Source organism: Saimiri boliviensis, chromosome 2, assembly GCF_048565385.1.
Source record: "Saimiri boliviensis isolate mSaiBol1 chromosome 2, mSaiBol1.pri, whole genome shotgun sequence".
In the NCBI taxonomy this organism is placed as follows: Eukaryota; Metazoa; Chordata; class Mammalia; order Primates; family Cebidae; genus Saimiri; species Saimiri boliviensis.
Genome location: NC_133450.1, coordinates 64084773 through 64103745, shown reverse-complemented (window position 1 = coordinate 64103745; position 18973 = coordinate 64084773). Strand labels below are relative to the sequence as shown.

Below are 18973 nucleotides of genomic sequence, written 5' to 3'. Positions count from 1 at the left end.
GCACGCACCTGTAGTCCTAGCTACTCTCAGGAGGCTGAGGCAGAAGAATCACTTGAACCCGGGAGGTAGAGGTTGCAGTGAGCCGAGACTGCGCCACTGTTCCAGCCTGGTGACAGAGCAAGACTCCGTCTCAGGAAAAAAAAAAAAAAAAGATAGTAAAGGATTAGTCTATGTAACTACGCTGAGGAGTATAAATATAAAACATACACACACACACAAGCACACACACAAACACACCCACACACACCAGAAAAGCAGCAAATGCAGAAAATTGAGAATATTCTATTTGGTCTTCCCAGATACTCTAAAAGTAGTCTCCCATAATATAAAGATATCTCTATCTGTTTTTATCCAAACCCAATAAAAACAAAGAAACATTTAAAACATCAACCTCATCTCTACCATCTTCAAAGCCAGGAAAACCCAAACACACAAGTAACCCAGATAAAAACTGATTTGCAAGGGGATTATTCTTATACAATCACATCCCCAGGTTAGGAATTCTGAGGTAGTTTTCTTCAATTATATGACCACTTGACATATACATATTTACTGTTTTTGCTTAAAGAGTAGCTCAGGCCAGTGCAGTGGCTCACACCTGTAATCCCAACACTTTGGGAGGCCGAGGGCAGGAGGATCACTTTACCTCAGGAGTTCAAGACCAGCCTGAACAACATGTGGAAACCTCATCTCTAGATAAAATTAAAAATGAGCTAGGCATGGTGGCACATGCCTGTAGTTCCAGCTATTTGAGTGGCCAAGGTGGAAGGATTGCTTGAACCCAAGAAGTCAAGGCTGCAGTGAGCTATCATTACACCACTGCACTCCAGACTGGGTGACAGAGTGAGGCCCTGTCTCTAGAAAAAAAAAAAGTAGCTCAAGGAAAATAATAGCTTTAAATATACCTTTTCTGGAGGGGGAAAGGACATGAACAGGCACTATTCAAAAGATGACATACATTTGGCCAACGAGCCTATGAAAAAACGCTGAACATCGCTAATTATTAGAGAAACGCAAATCAAAACCACAATTAGATACCATTTCACACTAATCAGAATGGCTAGTGTTAAAAAAGTCAAAAATAACAGTTGCTGGAAAAGTTGGAGAGAAAAAGGAATACTTACATACTTCTGGTGGGAATGTAAATTAGTTCACCCACTGAGGAAAGCAGTTTGGTGATTTCTCAAAGAACTTAATACAGAACTACCATTTAACTCAGCAATCCCATTATTGTGTCTCTACCCAAAGGAATATAAATTGTTCTACCATAAAGACACACTCTTAACGTTCATCACAGCACTATTCACAATGGCAAAGGCATGGAATCAACCTAGATTGCCATCAATGGTAGACTAGATAAAGAGAATGTGGTACATATACACCATGGAATACAATATAGCCACAAAAAAGAACAAGATCATGTCTTTTGCAGCAACACAGATGGAGCTGGAGGCCCCTATCCTATCTAAGCAAACTAATGCAGGAACAGAAAACCAAATACTGTATGTTCTCACTTATAAGTAGAAGCTAAACATCGAGTACACATGACCACAAAGAACAGAACAACAGACACCAGGGCCTACTTGAGGGTGGAGGGTGGGAGCAGGTCAAGGATCAAAAAATTACCTATCAGGTATCATACTTATTACCTGGGTGATGAAATAATCTGTACATCAAACACCTGCAACATACAATTTACTAAAAATACCACGTATACCTTTGAAACTAAAAATTTTTTTTTTAAAGTATCTTTTTTGGGGGAAAAAAACCTGGATAATAATGCAGGTACATTATTAACATGCGCATTTGAAGACAGAAAGAGGTTCAGTGATGACGACTGGCATATAGAACAGTCATATAGAAGAAAAGACCAGGAACAGACTTTCTGATTTTCTATTTGTTCATTCATTGCATGAAACTCATCAAATTTTAGTTAAAAGTATTCTGTATTAAAAAAAAAAAGTATTTTGTATATTCTGATGTATTCACTAAAATATAAGCTCTACGAGGGCAGTAGTTTGTTTTTTTTTTGTTGTTGTTGTTCTGTTTGTTTGTTTGTTTGTTTGGTCTATTTTGCTTAGTGTTGTATTCCTAGCACCTGAAATGAGTGGCACAAAGTAGCTGCCCAACAAATATTTCTTGAAAATAAATATTGCTATGTTCTAGTTACCTGGGCATTACAGCAGGGGACTCTTAGGGTCTTTTCCAGGCACAAGAGCTAGTGGTTTTTATTACCACAGACTAGACTCGTTTTCAGATTTTTAATCAGGAAAGCAAAAAAATTGAGCAGGAGTTTTGCAGGGATTGGAGAGAGGGGAAAGGAAGGAGGGCAGAAGAAAAGGATGCAGGAAAGGAGAAGAGGAAGGGGTCATATAAGAATTTTGTTTACATTCCTCTGTAGGAAATCTGAATTATGATGAGTCATCTTATGTAAAAAGAAAAAGCATATAGTATTAGGAAGCATATAGGGTCACTGTATGACTGCACCCTTACCTTCCTACTTTTTTATCCTTAACTGTTCTCCATAAACTTCCCTTAATCTTAAAGGCCTCTGTCTGGCTATCTGTTCTTCCCAGGGTTCTTTTTCATTATAAATTAAGAAAACATTACTCAGCAATCCTTTTCACCTTCTTTATCTACAGACCTATTATCTGTCCTTCCTGGATAAAGACAGAAAGAGGAAATTGTCCCTAGTATTGGAACGTACATGGAATTAGGTTCACTTCTCTTACAGCCTCTTCCCTAAACTTATTTCCTAAATTACGTCAGTAGGGGGTCTCCAAAATTCTCATTCTATCCCTCCAGGAGCAGAACTATCATCTAACCAATCTTCTATACTAGTCTTCTTTCCTACATAAGTCTTATGAATCCTGTTTAGGCTAGTAGATAATAACTATACTACTTGTTTATTTTATTTAGGGTAACTTAAATATGTTAGTTATATCTAATAAGAAAATTTCAAAGCTGGACACAATCTAAGTATTGTTCCTACTTTAGGAAATCAAATTTAACTCATTCCCTGCAAAAAATGTTTTAAATAAATTAATATAATTTTTATTCTTAGTAATGACATACATTAAGCTGCTACCATGTGATGAAGCAAAATCTGATAGACATCTCAGCAATCTACTAAATTTAGCTTATGAACACTTTAGAATTTCAGAAGCTTTCTGTAAGCTTGGTAGTATGAGGTTGATATGAAACTACTGTATTTCTCTTCTCTATGATTAAGAAATGTAACAATGAATTTTTTAAGTAAATATGGTAATAATGTATTATACAGGATTATCTCTCTCAATAAGAAGATACTGGCCTTAACTATCACTTTACTGAGCCATAAAACCTGACTCTATGTGTTCATTCATTTTTTTGTTTGTTCACTGTTAAATCCCTAACACTCAAAACATTGCATATCAGTAAAATGCATAAATGAACAAATATTGACTATGTACCTCTTATACACCAGATACCATACTAGATTCAGGAATGCAGCACTAAATGAAACCCTGCTTTCATGGAAATTAGAGTGTAGGAGAGACAGCTATGTAAGTAACTATTTAACCGTAATTCTGACAAAAGCTATAAAGAAAAAGTATAAAGTATATGAAAATAAGATCTAATATTGCTTGAAAAGTCAAGAGATTTTTCTGAGGAACAAATATTTAAGCTGGTACCTTAAAAAAAAAAAAGAATTTAGCAAAGGTAAGTGTGAAGAGATAAACTATTCCACATAGATAAAACAGCACGTGTGAAGATTCAGAGGAAGCTAGGCGTGTATTGTCTGTCTTCCAAGAATTGAAAACAGATCAGTGAAATTAAAGAGGTGAATTGTTCAAAATCAGGCTGTAATGGAAGGTAGAGCTCAGTTTATATAGGGACATTATAATTTTTAAAACTGCTTATTTTCTTGATGCCTCAACATTCCCATTCCCACAAACAGGCTATGAACACTCTGTCTGGCCAATCAGGTGCACCAGTGTGGTAAGGCTGGTCCCTGCCACAAGTTCCCTTTTGCTATTCGGATCATGACCTAGTGACATTCAAACACTCCGAGGAAACACTCTCATAATTTTTGTTTATATACTGTACCCTGGCCACCAACAAAGGCCCTTGTCCACAGGTCCTTCCCCCTACCCTCTCTCCGATCCCCACCTGATTAGTTGAGCTCACTCTCTGGGAGTTCCACCCATGTGACCCCTGCATGACATGCCATGCCTCCCCATTCCAGGACCTGCCAGTATAATAAATCTATTTCATTTTCCTATGCCTGTCCATGTTATTACATGTCCACATTTGACTGATCATCGGAAAAAAAAAACCTCATTTTAAGTAACATAATTATTCCTTACAACACAACAGGGTAAAGAGGATCAGGATATGTTACCTCAAAGTATGCCACTTTGGCATAAAGATTTTGAGCTGAAGGCAAGTGAGAATCAATAGATGCAGGAAGAGTTCTTTGCCCTCCCCTTAACTGCCTAAAAGCAAGGCATAAATTATGCTTTGTGAAGGTGTTCTCCATACTCCCTGGACCAGGAAGAGGAGTGACTTATCACTGGAGATGGAGAGTCAACACTGAGATGAGTTTGCACTAACAGACCTAAAATAATCCTTATCCTCCTTTAGTTCCCCCATATGTTTCCTAGTCACTTCCCCACAATGTATCTCTTAAAGTCCAAACCTTCTTTCCTTAATAAAAAGGTATATAAACTCCTAGTCTAATTACCTCTTTTAGTTTCACTTTTCTGTATATAAACTCCTAGTCTAATTACCTGTTTTAGTTTCACTTTTCTGTGAATACTCATGCATATAAGCATTAATAAAAATTGTGTCTTTTCTCCTGTTAACCTGTCATTTGTTAGTTTGATTCACAGGCCCCCACTTATTGCATGTAAGAAGGTAGAGGAAAAGTTTGTCATCCCCAACAAGGGCCTTGTAGACTGTGTAAAGGATCTTGGACTTCATATTAAGGGCAACGAGAAACAAGGTGTGACAATCAGATTATAAGGGAAGTACAATACTACAGGTGGGAGATGATATTGCCTTTGATTAGAGAAGTTGCAGTGGAGATGGAGAAGTGGGTACATTCAAGATCTATTTAGGATATATAGATTTCTGAACAGGGTGACTGAGTATGGGAGATAAGAGAGAGTTCCAAGGTGTGATATTGACATAAGAAAAATACAGATTTGGCCTTTGTTGTTGACTCCTGGCACAGAGCTCTTAAAAACCTTGGGAGGCAGCTATGCTCACCACTATACCATCGACGTACCTAAAACCCTTGGAATTTCCTAAGCAAAAAGTGTGATGAGGCAACTTTTCTTATATTTGGTTTTTGTCCCTGGCTCCTGAAATAGCATCAGACTGATGAAAATGAAAGTAGCATCTTGTGTTATTCGTAACAAGCCCCTTTCAACCATACTGGAGTTTATGTTAATGAGGTGACTTTTGCAAAGCCACTAAGAATGGGGGGCTTGTTGCCAGGAAAACAAAAATGTAGTTAGAGGATTGGAACTTTTAGGTACATCTCCCAAACATCCTCAACCTCTGGGGAGGAGGTTGAGGAAAGAGTGGGTAGAGATTGAGTTCAACCACCAATGGCCAATGATTTAATCAATCATCCTATGCAATGACATCTTCATAAAAATACTAACTGCAGTTCAGAGGGCTTATGTGTTGGTAAATACATAGAAGAGCCTGCAAGGGTGCACTCCCCACAAGGGCAGGGAAGTTCCACCTCCCTCCCCACTGGCTTGTCCTGTGCATTCTTCCATTTCGCTGCTCCTGGCTTGAATCCTTTAAAAAAAAAAAAAAAAAAAACTGGTATGTGTACATAAAGTGTTTCCCTGAGTTCCGTGAGGAATTTTAGCAAATTATCAAACCTGAGGAAGTATCATGAGAAGCTCCAATTTGCAGTCAAGTCAGATCAAAGTTGTGGGTCACCTGGGAACCCGCCACTTATGGTTGGCATAGGAAGGGGGGGCAGTCTTGTGGAACTGAGCCCTTAACTTGTGGGGTTTGTGCTAACTCTAGGTAGTTAGTGTCAGAATTACATTAAATTATATGACTCCCAGTTGGTGTCCACAGGGAATTAAAGAATTGCCTGGTGGGAAAAGCCGACACATTTGGTGTCAGAAGCATTGTAAGAATAGAGAAACAGCTTTTCTTAATTTCCTCCCCACCCAGCTCATCCAACAGAAAAGAAATAGTTTTTTCATTTACATGTGTAACTGGTAGAATACTGATTCCAACAAATTCCTGAATAATTACTAGAATTTCAGTGTAATTAACTCAGTGAATAGGAAAGCCACCATCCCTACTTGAGATGACCAACTAGGTGGATGATAGTGCCTTTTACTCAGATGGGGAAAAGTGAAGACCACATTTGTGGTAGGAACGGGAAATCAAAAGCTTGACTTAGAACACGTTCAAGGAAAGATGTCCACATTAGCTATAAGTTTGATTTAGAACACACTCAAGAAAAGATGCCCACATTAGCAAGATTTGGGTAGAGATGTAAATTTGACAGCCTTTAGACAGTAGATAGTATTTCAAGCCATGGAAACAGATGAGGTTGCCCAGGAAAACAGTATGGAATGAGAAGAAAAGATGGCCTAGGACTGAGTCCTAAAGAACTTCTACTTTTTAAAGTCAGGTGCATGAAGACGAGCCAAACAGAGAAGAAAGAAAAGAACCGACTAGGAAGGTGATTAAAATAATAAGCAGAGCATAATGACATGAAAGCTAGAGGAAGAGATGGTTTCAAAGAGAGAGAGAGCAAGAGAAAGAGCTATTTAAAGTTTATGAGTAATAATGGGGAAAAATAGCTGAAAAGCATTTATTAAGACTTTAACATGAACTTTGGTGGAGTGGTGACGAAGGAAGACTGAAGAGAACAGATTAAGGACAGAGCAGTTAGAAATTATCTACAAAGAGGCAAACAAATAAGACAGGATCTACAACAGAAGAGGTCATCCTAGATCTTTTTTTTTTTTTTTTTTTTTTTTTAAGAAAGAAACCACAGAGAGAGGTGACCTAAAAGATGCTATGCTGAGAAACCAACCTTGCTATTCATTTAGTTACACTTAAATTTTAATAATTAAGAATTTGTTGGGATTGTAGACTACCAGTTACTACACTTGTTGTGCAAGCAGACATGAAGGCTATGCTTGGGAATAGTCAGATGGAAGAAGGAAAGTGAGGAAAGAATAAAAACTCCTGTGAGAATGAAAAACAGCTTCTGGTGCCCAGGAGAATCTTCACTGGCTATGCATACTCATCCATAGCAGTCTGACTTCAGGAAAACTTTTGGGATCTGGGAAGACACCTTTATGGGGAGCATGCTGCATTGGTTCCTGCTTTATGTAATGTTCTTAGTCCATTCAAACTGATACAACAAAATACCATAAACTGGGTAACTTACAATGAATAGTTATTCCTCACAGTCATGGAGGTTGGGAAGTCTAGTATCAAGATGCCAGATTTGGTTTTGGGTAAAGGCTTGCTTCGTCATAGAAAGTCATCTGTTCATTGTAACCTTAGCTGGTAGAAGGGGCAAGGGATTTCATTGGGGTCTTTTTTTATAAGGGCACTAATCCCTTAATGCCCTAATTACTAATGCCTTAATGACCTAATCATTTCCCAAATGTCTCATCTCCTAATACTATCACCTTGGGGGTTAGCATTTCAACATATGAATTTGGGGGAGGGCATAAAACATTCAGTCCATTGCAGTTTACATAGGTTCCTTCATCAATACAAAGACCTAATCCCCAAAATTGTATCTGTAGGGTTCTTTCCACCAAACACATCACCAACCAATTCTGACACAGCCACACACCAGAGATTTGAAAGATGAAACTAAGAATTCAGTAGAGTGGGAATGGCTCAAAAATAGGAGAAAATGGGCCTAACAAATGGAATGAAATCCCAGAGAAAGCAAAGAGGACTGGATTCACAAGTCACAAGGAAGAACTGGCTTTCTAACATAATAGGGAAAGGATGGATTTGGGTCAAAAGAAGTTTGTGGATATGGTAGTAGGAAGTTTGAGGAAAACCTGACATTATTTCCTTTGCAAATCATGACATAAGATCTACTAACAGCAAAGAAAGCAGTAGGTGGGTTAAAGGTCAGAAGAGAGTAAAAGAAAGTATAAACTGTTTTTCACGGTCGGTCAGCTGACAACACAAATGAAGTAGGACGGCTAGGGAGGCAGAGTCAGTGCAGCAGTGCTTGGTTTTGTGCATTTCAGGTCAGGGACCTACCAAACCTTTCCTACTTCCTTCAGTTGCATTAAATTCTTTATTTGAGGCCCTAAGGCATTTTGTTCATACCTCAAATCCTGCTTTCCACTAGAATCTTTCTTTATATTGTTTCATTTACCTACCTAAGTATAAAATCTGTGTAAACAATGATGGCTTATTCATTCTTGTATCCCTGAAATCACACAGCACAGTTCTTTGTGTGAAGTACTAATTTTTTTTTGCATTTAGTTATTAAATATATCATATAAAATGGCTCATTTAAAAATATAGTTGTTTCAAAATCAATTTCATACATTATATAATCAAGAAAGATGAAAGACTCAGAAATTAAAAGACAATTTTAAACCACAACCAAATTTATTTCTGCTAAAATAAATATAATCCTACCATGAACGACAGAAATTTTCATCATCCTACTGCCTCAAGAAACTAAAGAATGGTGACCCAGGCTGGTGCAGCGGTTCACGCCTATAATCCCAACTCTTTGGGAGGTGGATCATCTGAGGTCAGGAGTTCAAGACCAGCCTGGCAAACACAGCGAAGTCCTGTCTCTACTAAAAAATTAAAAAAAAGAAAAACAAAAAAATTAGCTGGGCATGGTAGCGGGTGCCTATAATCCCAGCTACTCAGGAGGCTGAGGCATGGGAATCACTTGAACTTGGGAGGCAGAGGCTGTAGTGAGCCAAGATCATGCCACTGCACTCCAGCCTGGGTGACACAGCGAGACTCCTTCTCCAAAAAAAAAAAAAAAAAAAAAAAAGAATGGTGACCAAGAAACAAATCCCACAGCATAGAATATGAAAATCAATACTGAATAAACATCACCACAACTTAAAAGTCATATTCTCATTCAGTGATTTACTTTGGCATAGAATCAGATAGGTTTCTATTCTTTGAGAAGACATACAGAACTTACTTTTTAGACATCTACCATTATCAGAGTCCTACAGTTTAATATAATTATTATTGTAATTGTTTTTAGAGATCATTTTTTTTATAGATTAAAAATTTAAAAAGAAAAAAGAAAAAAAAATCCACTAGGAGTTCACTAAAACTGTAGGCCACATTCATCTTCCTATAATTCTTTACCTACAAAATAAAATTCAATTTAGGAGGCTCCATTAACTCTTTTAATATCTTTGTAAATCTAAAATCTGTATTTCAAAATAAACATGGTATGTCACATGGGCCCACTTTTCATAATTCTTTCAACTCAATGTTTTAGCCAAAACTGCAAACATTTGAAACTTTGAATAAAAATTGTAACTTATGGACCAAGACAACATTAGAAAGTGCCCTCAGACAATCTGTCAGGTACTTTCCTCATTACACCCAACCAAATGCAGAAAGGAAATATCAGTTACTCAAAAGCCGACATTTATTGCAAACTTCTGAAATTCTTCATAAGCAAATATTTGATAAACAAAACCAGAAAATTTTACTAGGAAATATAGTTTCTACCTAGCTATTGGGTACATTAGTATCAGAGAAATTCATGTAACTATATTCAAATAGATCTTCAGTTTAGCTTCTTTTCAGACCACAATTATATGACTTGTTCAAAATCCCACTGGTTTCTTCTTAACGGTCTGGTGAGAGATGAAACTGATATACTTCTGAGGCCATTTCTCTAGGAGTTCTGTTTTTAAAAAACTAAATGAAAGCCAAATAGTAATGTTATATTCTAACCCGGACTGCAGCTATTTGTGTTGATCTGAAAGCTTACAAGTAAATACACTGTTAGGAATGAACACTGTGTGTCAGCCATCAGTGTGAACCCTTCCATGGTTTCCTTTGGTCACGCAGCATCATTATGATTTCCTTTTCCGTGCTGTAAGTGGGTAAAGGTCAAGAAATGCCTAGGCAAATACAAAGAGAAGTGATTTTGGCATAGAATCTCATTTTTTATTACCAGCTCCTAATGTTTTTCTCACAATATGAGCACCTATTAGCAGAAGACTGTATTTCTATTTATAGCTCCACATAAAGCTTCAAGGAAACAACCAATGTATTAGCTGTATTCAGTATCTCCTCACCTGAAAAAGGCTTAAGTAAACACTAATTAAAACATTTAGGATTATGGCCAGGCATGGTGGCTGACACCTGCAATCCCAGCACTTTGGGAGCCCGAGGCAGGCAGATCATGAGATCAGTAGATAGAGACCATTATGGCCAAGATGGTGAAACCTCTGTCTCTACTAAAATACAAAAAATTAGCCAGCATGGTGGCATGCACCTGTAGTCCCAGCTACTCAGGAGGTTGAGGCACGAGAATCACTTGAACCTGGGAGGTGGAGGTTGCTGTGAGCCGAGATTGCGCCACTGCACTCCAGCCTGGTGACAAAGCAAGATTTAGTATCAAAAAAAAAAAAAATCTATCTATCTATCTATCTATCTATGATCTTAGTTGTATCGATACTTCTCTACCTGAAAGGTCTTTTAAATGAAAAGGTTTTCTTTTTATTGTTTTATTACCTAGGATTCTAAGAAACTGAGAAATCATAGCTTTCCTGCAAATTATACATCATACACATATTGTAAGAATATAGAAAATTAGATAAAATGATTAAAAATTGAGTTAAATACATAGCTACATATATTAAATTTGGAAATTGAAAGCATTAATAGAATACAGAAATGTGCTAAAATAAAACTGTTGCTTTAAAAACAAACAATAAAGCCTGTTATTTATTATCTAAAAGCCAGTAAACAGATTTACTTCTTTGGTACCCATTAAAATAGTTGTATTTGCAGAGGATATTTGGGGCAGTGAAACTATATTATAATGATGGACACATATCATCATACACTTGTCAAAACCTATAGAATGTATAACACCAAGAGGGAACCCTAATGTAAACCATGAACTTTGGTTCATCGATTCACCAATGTACCATTGTGGTGCAGGATACTGATAGTGTGGGAGGCTGTTGAGGGCTTTGTGGGGGAAGAAAGGAAATTTCTATCTTCCTCTCAATTTTTCTGTTAACCTAAAACTGCTCTTTTAAAAAAGTCTATTTTTAAAAACAAATTTTAAAAGTTATTTGTCTCAGATTCAAAATATTATCACACAAGGTGATTAATCTTAAAAGTCCATGTGAGCATTGACCTATATGCCATTTTCTACAAATCTAAAACAAAAACATTTCAAAATGTTCAGTGGCAGAGAGTAGTGGTACCATAAAGCCAAGGCAGTAGAAGCAAAGGGGATATAAAATATGGACATTTTGTAGCTTGAGGAGACACCACCTAGGGAAAAGAGAATTAGGTGTTTATTAGGGAAAATGTTAATGATATACATGGACTATAGGGGCTGGAATAAAGAAGACATGCTTAGGTTATAGCAAGGTATACTCCTGGCCTAAAATATCACCATCTATCTCTGCATGTGTGGGATAAAGAAAGAATGGGGGGAAAAAACAAAAAACAAAAAACAGAAAGAATGGGGGGAAAAAGGAAGACTGAGAACACAAAGCACTTACTCTACTTGTAGCAAAATTAGTAAAATCTATTACATTTTCTTATCAAATTTTCTATCAGATACATTATATACTGTAATTACAGCCCCCATAAATTGACAAATGTATTGATTTGTCTCTTCTCATTGGTAGCAAATTGAAAGCATAATAAATAAAGTGAGATTTTCTAAAATCAATTGTAATGTCATTAGTCGCTCCAAAAAGCTGTTCTTTTTGGCCACAGCTCTATGATCAATAAAGGTGAAATTATTTCCAAATATTGAGTTCTAATAAGTACTAGAAAGAAAACTGTAATAGAAAATATTTGTTACACAGTATAATCAGGTACAGTTATGAAAAAACATGGGAAACTAAAAACAAAGATGTGATTATCATAAAAGACTGAATTTGCTATTTAAGCTCATTTAATTCTGCGAATTAGGATGGACCACGTGGATGATACTATTATTTTAACTCTAAATGGAACAAATAGTAAAATATTTGAGGGAAGAAAACAGCAAAGTATGCATATTCTGGGTTTCCAATTAAACTTCAACCTTCTGGTGTTTTCATTTATTTCTGCCAAAATGTAGTTTTCTATTTCTGAAGTTTCTTGGAGATAAGTAGCTTACAAAGTGATAATGTGATATTATATGGGTAAAAAATTATAAAACACAGGGTACAAACTTTCCCCAAATACAGGAAATAGTTGAAATGGTTCAATTCACTTTTACCAAGCAAAAATATATAGCAAGAGGTAAACAGTGGAGCCAAGGCCTAATTAATAATGCCTAGCACTGAAATGATGGTAAAGTCTTCTAAATGTCAATAGTAATAACGGAGACTTGATAGACCAGGTTTTCAATATCTAAGTAAAGCTTAAAATACAAAAGCAAAAACATAATATAGAAAGAACTGTGGTTGATATTCTCAGACCTTATAATTTATTTAGTCGTCCTAATAATACTGTCCTTTGATTTTACTGTCTGTGTCTCTTGTTGCAGTTTTAAAACATTTCCCTACTTCGGATATCTGATTTAAAAATTCATTACATTTTCCTATCAAATTTTCTATCAGATACATTATATACTATAATTATAGCCCCCATAAATTGACAAATGTATTGATTTGTCTCTTCTGATTGGTAGCAAATTGAAATCATAAGTCTTCTAAAAGAATGTCAAGTTCTTCACCAAATTAATATGTGAAGTCTTCAAGATGGATTTAATCTGTGCCACTTGACAACAACCTTTTCTGGATTTATTACTGTCTCTTTCCACTGGTTCACTGCTTCAATGTTATTACTGTCTTCACTTATCCAAACCTGTAAAGGAACAGTAAGTACAATCATTTAACTTGACACAATAATAATAACTGAGTTCAGACAGTTACTCTTAATGATGGAAGAAATTTGGAAGTTTGGTTTATGTATTTTGAATTAAACATCTTCCTTTTTTCCAAAAGTCAGTTTGATTTCTCTATTTGTCATTTAAATGCTAAAACATTTAACCTGTTTAGTCATTCTCAAGACTAACTTATAAGGTTCAATTTAATTCAAAAATTCACGGTGAAATATTACAAAATCATTTTCCCCAGAACAGTTATTAGTGTCCTTTCCTATTCAATAAATCTTGGAGCTCAACTTAAAACTGATCCCAACCACTCAAAAACATTTTTGTAAAGATCAATTAAACTGAGACTAATCATGATTTAAATTGGATTGGTAAGGAATGTGCATTTTAAAGCACCCTTTACATGAAATAAACTGTGATCTCAATTAAAATCTAATAAACAGTCATTTTTGATCGATAGTAATTTCATAGTACCCATCCTTACATAACTTTAATACTACATGTGAATGTATACATAGTATTATGTAAATGTAAGACATCAAATATGCAATGTAAGACATCACAATCTTTATATTATTATGAAGACAAGGAATAAAAAACTTGAATTCTCACTTTACCTCTAGCACTAACGAATTCTTTTACCTTGGAGTTAACTTCTGAGATTCAGTTTCTAAGAGATTGAAGCAGGTCATTGGTTTAAACCTTTTTCCTTTTCTTTCTTGGTCTAAAGAACCTTCCTTTCAAATGAACTCTTACAAATAACCCCAGTATATAAAACAGACAACATTAGAGCACTTTCACTGATACGGGGGTGGAGAACTTGAGTTCACCTTTGGCTACTCCATTATGGTTCCTTCTAAGGCTACCAGATAAGCCAGAGGGAGCAGAAGACCAGCAAGAACCTTTCCAGAATTATTCTTCTAACTGGAATCTCAATCAAGAGAAAGAAATCACCACAAAAGTTATCATGAAAATCATCTCATGTAAATTTCCTATTCCATTCATACCATCCTATTCCATCCATACCATTAAGTTGAGGCTTGATGACATAGAAAAACTTTAACTGAATTGACTTCATAGTCTTAATGACTTTCAAAAGTATGCTGGTTATATGTATTCTTGAATTCAAGCTCTTTTCCAAATAATAGATGATAAATAAAACAACATTTTTATTATCATTTTAGGTAAAAATATATATTAAGAAGTAAATCAAGGGGCTGATATCAATCTTTGAAAATTCATATATAATTTGAGGATTTCACTTAGACTGTTAATAATATCTTGTCAAGTTGAAGCTTTTAAACCAATAATAACGATTTTGGAATTTAAATGTGGTTCAAACAACTGTAATCAAGGTAAAAGATAATGGACAGCTACCACTAGTCTATTCAGAGTGAGGAAACAAGTTCCTAGAGGACTGGCAAGTTAGCAAATGTTATGCTGTTTTACACAAATTGTACCAAGATTTTAAAAATAATTCAGACAATAGTATTAACTATCTAGGTAATATCACAACCACTGTTAAAATCGACAGGTTCTAGCAATTCAAAACTAACATAACTCAAGTAAGAGCATATAAAAAGTCCCCTGTTAAACATTAAATCAAAGATTAAACAGAATAATTTGATACTCAAAGCCTTAAGAGATTTGATTTAAATACTTAATGTTCCCTCCTTCCACAAGTCAGTAGTACTGAAAGACTGATAAATTCTCTTAGTTTTTAAAGTCAGAAAGAATAAGACTTATTTAAAGATAAATGTGATTGCTCAGAAATACCAACTATTTTTATTAAAGCAAGAAGTCTGACAAGATTTGATTTTTGTAGCAACACTGAATTTTGATTTATGATGTTGAAGAACTGTACTCTATTAGACTTCAATATTGTCCTGTATTCTCTTTGTTAACTGCCTGTTTAAATGCATAGAAAAATACAAGGAAGGATAAAAACTCCCTACTAACCTGGCCCACAAAGTGTTTTCTTCTTACAGAGCTTCGACTGTAAAGCTTAATGAGAAAAACAATTTCTTTTTCACCCTGTATAAGTGGAAAAATCATAGTCTCTCCCCACTTGACTCTTCCATTGGAGGCCTTCAGTAAGCGTGTCTTTTTCTTATAAATTAACTCTCCTGAGCTAAACATTCCCACCTTCACAAAAAAACCTAAAACATAAGAAATACTGGTTTATAAAATGTTATTCAAAATACCATATAAAGGTGTGTACATATACATCCAAGTTGGAATTTATATATATAATATTAATTGTAAAAATATAAGTAAGTCACTTTTAAATGTTTGATGAGCTACTGCCATAACAGAAAAGAGCTCTAGTTAACTTTATAACTTTGGCATACTTTACTACTGTAACTTTAAATGAACTTAATCTTCTCGTGGCTGAATGCCACGGAAGACTGGAAATGGAGGCATAAACATCAACCAGAGTAAAAGAGTGCACATTGAAAGGATCACACTAAAGAGAGGTGCCAACTCTTTGGACAGCTGGAGGTACTTATTTCACAATTTTACATAGGTAAAATGCTTTGCTTGAGACTCCAGAAGTATACGCCCACTAGATAAAATCTATACTTTAAATAAATTTGAGATGTAGAACTTCCGGCAATGGTAGAATAGCTTGTATGAATGAGCCTTCCCATAAATAACAATTACAAACTTCGAAAAAAATTTAAAAACACTAAAAGCAGAAAGAAATTGGAGGAAGATCAACGTGTAAAAGATGGGAACTTCACTGGGTAAAATTCAGGTTGATATAGCTTTTCATCTAAGCATACTTCCCTACCTGACTGATGCACAATAACTACAGCTCAAGCAGAAAGTACAGTCTGACTAATTGGAGGTGAGAGAGCTGGGGCTGCCAGAAAAGCAAGAAAGTGAATAGAGAACTCCCAGAAGGGAGGGAGCCACAAAGTGAGGGCTGAGACCTGAACATCAGATAGATAGAGTGAAGAGCTGTGGTTCTGTCTAAGGGAAGCCCGCCGTCAACGGCATCTGCTGTCCTTGCTTCCTAGAATTCACTGTGTATAGTCCTCATGATTTATTCCGTTAGATTTTATTTGCTTATTTTTATTTTAGGATCTTCCATCTATCTTCGTAGGTGAAAGAATATGCTGACCTCACAGAATTACTTTTCCCACCTTCTTTTTATGCTTCAGAACAGCTTATATACAATAGAAATTTTGTGTTCCTTGAAAGTTTGGTAGAATCTTCCAGTACAATTACCTTGGCCTAGCGCTTTTATTAGAGGCGGTCTTTTAACTACCTTTTCATGGTTATTCTTTTATTCGGATTTTCTTCCTTTTCTTAAGATTCTACTTTCAACCACCAAATTTCTCAGGAAGTCATTCACTTTACATAGATATCCAAATAAATTGGTACAGCTACAAATGGTATCGCCTTATATATGATACAATCTCTTCTGAATTTGAAATTATATCCTCTTCATTGTTCAGAATCTCATTCATGTTTTCTCTGTTTTTTCACTTGAACCTACTATAGATTTGTCTCTTTTAATGATTCAAAGAAACGGCTTTTTGTTTTATTAATTATGCCTGTGTTTGTCTCCATATTTGTCATCTTCAACTTCAGCTTTAATACCTTACTTCTAATTTCTTTGAGTTTGTTGTTTTTCTAGCTTCTTGAATTGAATGCTCAGTTTCATTTATTTTTAGTCTTTCTAGTTACAGTGAACATGCATTGCTTTTGCCTGTCCCCAGATGGTTTTCTTCCTTTAGTAAGAAAAAGGGGCACTCCTACCTCACTCCAGGACTAGACAATCAAAGTATGACAACCCCTCGTTGTACACAAAACACAGGGAGGGAAAAGTGTTTCTAGGTTTGTTTTTAATATTTTTGGTTTACATATATGTATGTATTTTTTACAATTAAGTTTCCAGTTAGCAGGGCCTTCCACAAAGGGCACAGCCCTAGAAAGAGGATACATTATTTCAGGTGGAAAAATATAACTGAGAATCCTCTAGACATTCAACCTGTATAAACTGATGAGATAAACAAAAAACAGTATCAAAGGCAGAGAGGTCATAACCGGATAACACTCAAGAGACTACTGTGTTAAGGTAGACACAATGGTTAAAATTTGAAATCTTTTAATTTTAAATTAAAAGTAACTAAGTTAAATAATAAAAGTTACTAAGATTTTAATCACCATTGTAAGAAATGTAAATACTTTCTATTATCAATACTTTCTGAAGATTCTCCTTTGAACAATTCATATACTTACTCAAAGTCAGAGGTGTTGATGAGCTTGGAAGGTAATGTGCCTCAAGAATTTGTAACTGAATTCTGCTATTTACTGCTTGAAAACAAGTCCCCAATTCAAGTTCTGCATGGCAAACCTGCATATCAAAAAAGTGTCATTTGGTAGCTGAGAATAATGTTTCTGGGATGATTCAAAAATTCAAAGATGAAGGGCTAAGGTTAGACATTTTGAAAGCATTCCTTTCTAATGATATTCAAAACTATAAGTTATAAGAGAAGGTTAAGAAGATAAATATCATGAATTCTTTAGAGTACTCATTTGCACAGATTCTAAAAATACAGGTTATATCTATGTACTAAAACTTCAAAATCAGTGATGCCCAAAGCCAATTCAAATTAAAAACAAATTAAATTCATAAGCAGTATCACTGGAGAAAATGCTGGTGAAATTTACACAAAAGGAACACACTTTCAAAAGAACTAAATGTAGTCAAATTATTTTTAAAGAACACATGAAATATGATTAAAAAGTTATCTATGAAAATCATCATTTTTTTTTTCTAATTACGGAGATCAGAGTAGGTGCTACCAAAATCAGAAGACAGATGGTTATAGCGATAAATAGCTCTGTGGATTAAGGGTTGAATTACTATGCTGAATGGAAGCAAGCTAAAGAAAGTTGGCAAGAAAGAAGCCAGTCAAAGGGATGAGGCAGTAAATAATAAGGAAAAGGTCAAAGAAAACCTGAGGCAAACAGTAAAATGAAGGAGACTTAGAGAAGAGGAAAAATTAAAATGTGTTCTTCAGTACTGCTGACCAACAGCAGAAGAAAGGTGGTCATTTGTCCGTAAAATACAACGGAAGCCAGACTACTCAGGTGGATTCCAAGGTCCTTGGACTGAACAATAAAAGGGAGAAACACAAGGTTGCCCAGACACAAAAACGCTATTGTTTCCATGCTGAAAAGAGTAAGAATAGGAATAAAGCAGGAATGCAATGTTTACAGATCACACTAGGACTCAGCATAGACAGACACAAAAGTCTGCCAGTACTGATTCCAGTGAAGTTATAGAACAACTGAATGACACTTGATGAAGACATTTATGTTTTATATTGCTCAGTATTCCCCAATAGCTGGCTCATGGCTCAACCTTTCCATATATATGACACTGACTGAAGTTTGGTGTTTTCTTAAAATATGATTCTGTATTTTAAATTAGTTATGCCATAAGAAATGAAAACATAGAAAATGAAAAGTGAATTGCTTAAGAAGTATAAACAACTGTTAGAATATAATTTCTCCTGGAAAGGTCTAAATTGATGATAAAACTTGTTATTTGGCAACAAATACTGATTTCTAATAAATAAGTGAATTTACTGCTTTTGATTGTAATCAAAATGAGACAGAACTAACAACTTTTCACATGAACTAATTTGGTAGCCATAAAAAAACACTTTGCAGATTAAAAAAAATTGCTGTCCTTGGCATTTAAAAAAACACATTTTAAAAGACAGAATCACACTCTTTATAAAACACAAGGAAAACCATGGTTAAATTTTTTGTTATTTTTTTCATTATGGTTTTATACCCACAATGTAATAACACTTATGAAAACATGTAAAGGCGGCAAAACTTCTCTTACTGTTACACAATTCTAGAGTTCACTCT

The 18973-nt window shown here is 35.3% G+C and overlaps 2 protein-coding genes across 5 annotated transcripts in view; both read right to left on the bottom strand.

Moving 5' to 3' along the window:
- Nucleotides 1-10945, bottom strand: part of CATSPERB (cation channel sperm associated auxiliary subunit beta) — a 185524-nt gene extending 174579 nt beyond the window's left edge. Inside the window, exon 1 of the mRNA XM_074393468.1 lies at nt 9-10945. The gene's annotated coding sequence lies outside the window, so the exon portion shown is untranslated. The remainder of the gene's footprint in view (nt 1-8) is intronic.
- Nucleotides 10946-11241: 296 nt separating this feature from the next.
- The window catches only part of TC2N (tandem C2 domains, nuclear), a 58595-nt gene continuing 50863 nt past the window's right edge, over nt 11242-18973 (bottom strand). For 3 of the 4 annotated variants that reach the window (XM_074393467.1, XM_010350562.3, XM_074393466.1), the window contains 3 exons: nt 17327-17441; nt 15035-15234; nt 11242-13047 (listed from right to left, as the gene is read on the bottom strand). In XM_074393467.1, the coding sequence (XP_074249568.1) occupies nt 12937-13047; nt 15035-15234; nt 17327-17441 (426 nt within the window). In that variant the 3' untranslated portion in view covers nt 11242-12936. Of the gene's footprint in view, nt 13048-13905; nt 15235-17326; nt 17442-18973 lie in introns of all 4 variants that reach the window. The other variant, XR_012516236.1, reaches the window with a different exon arrangement.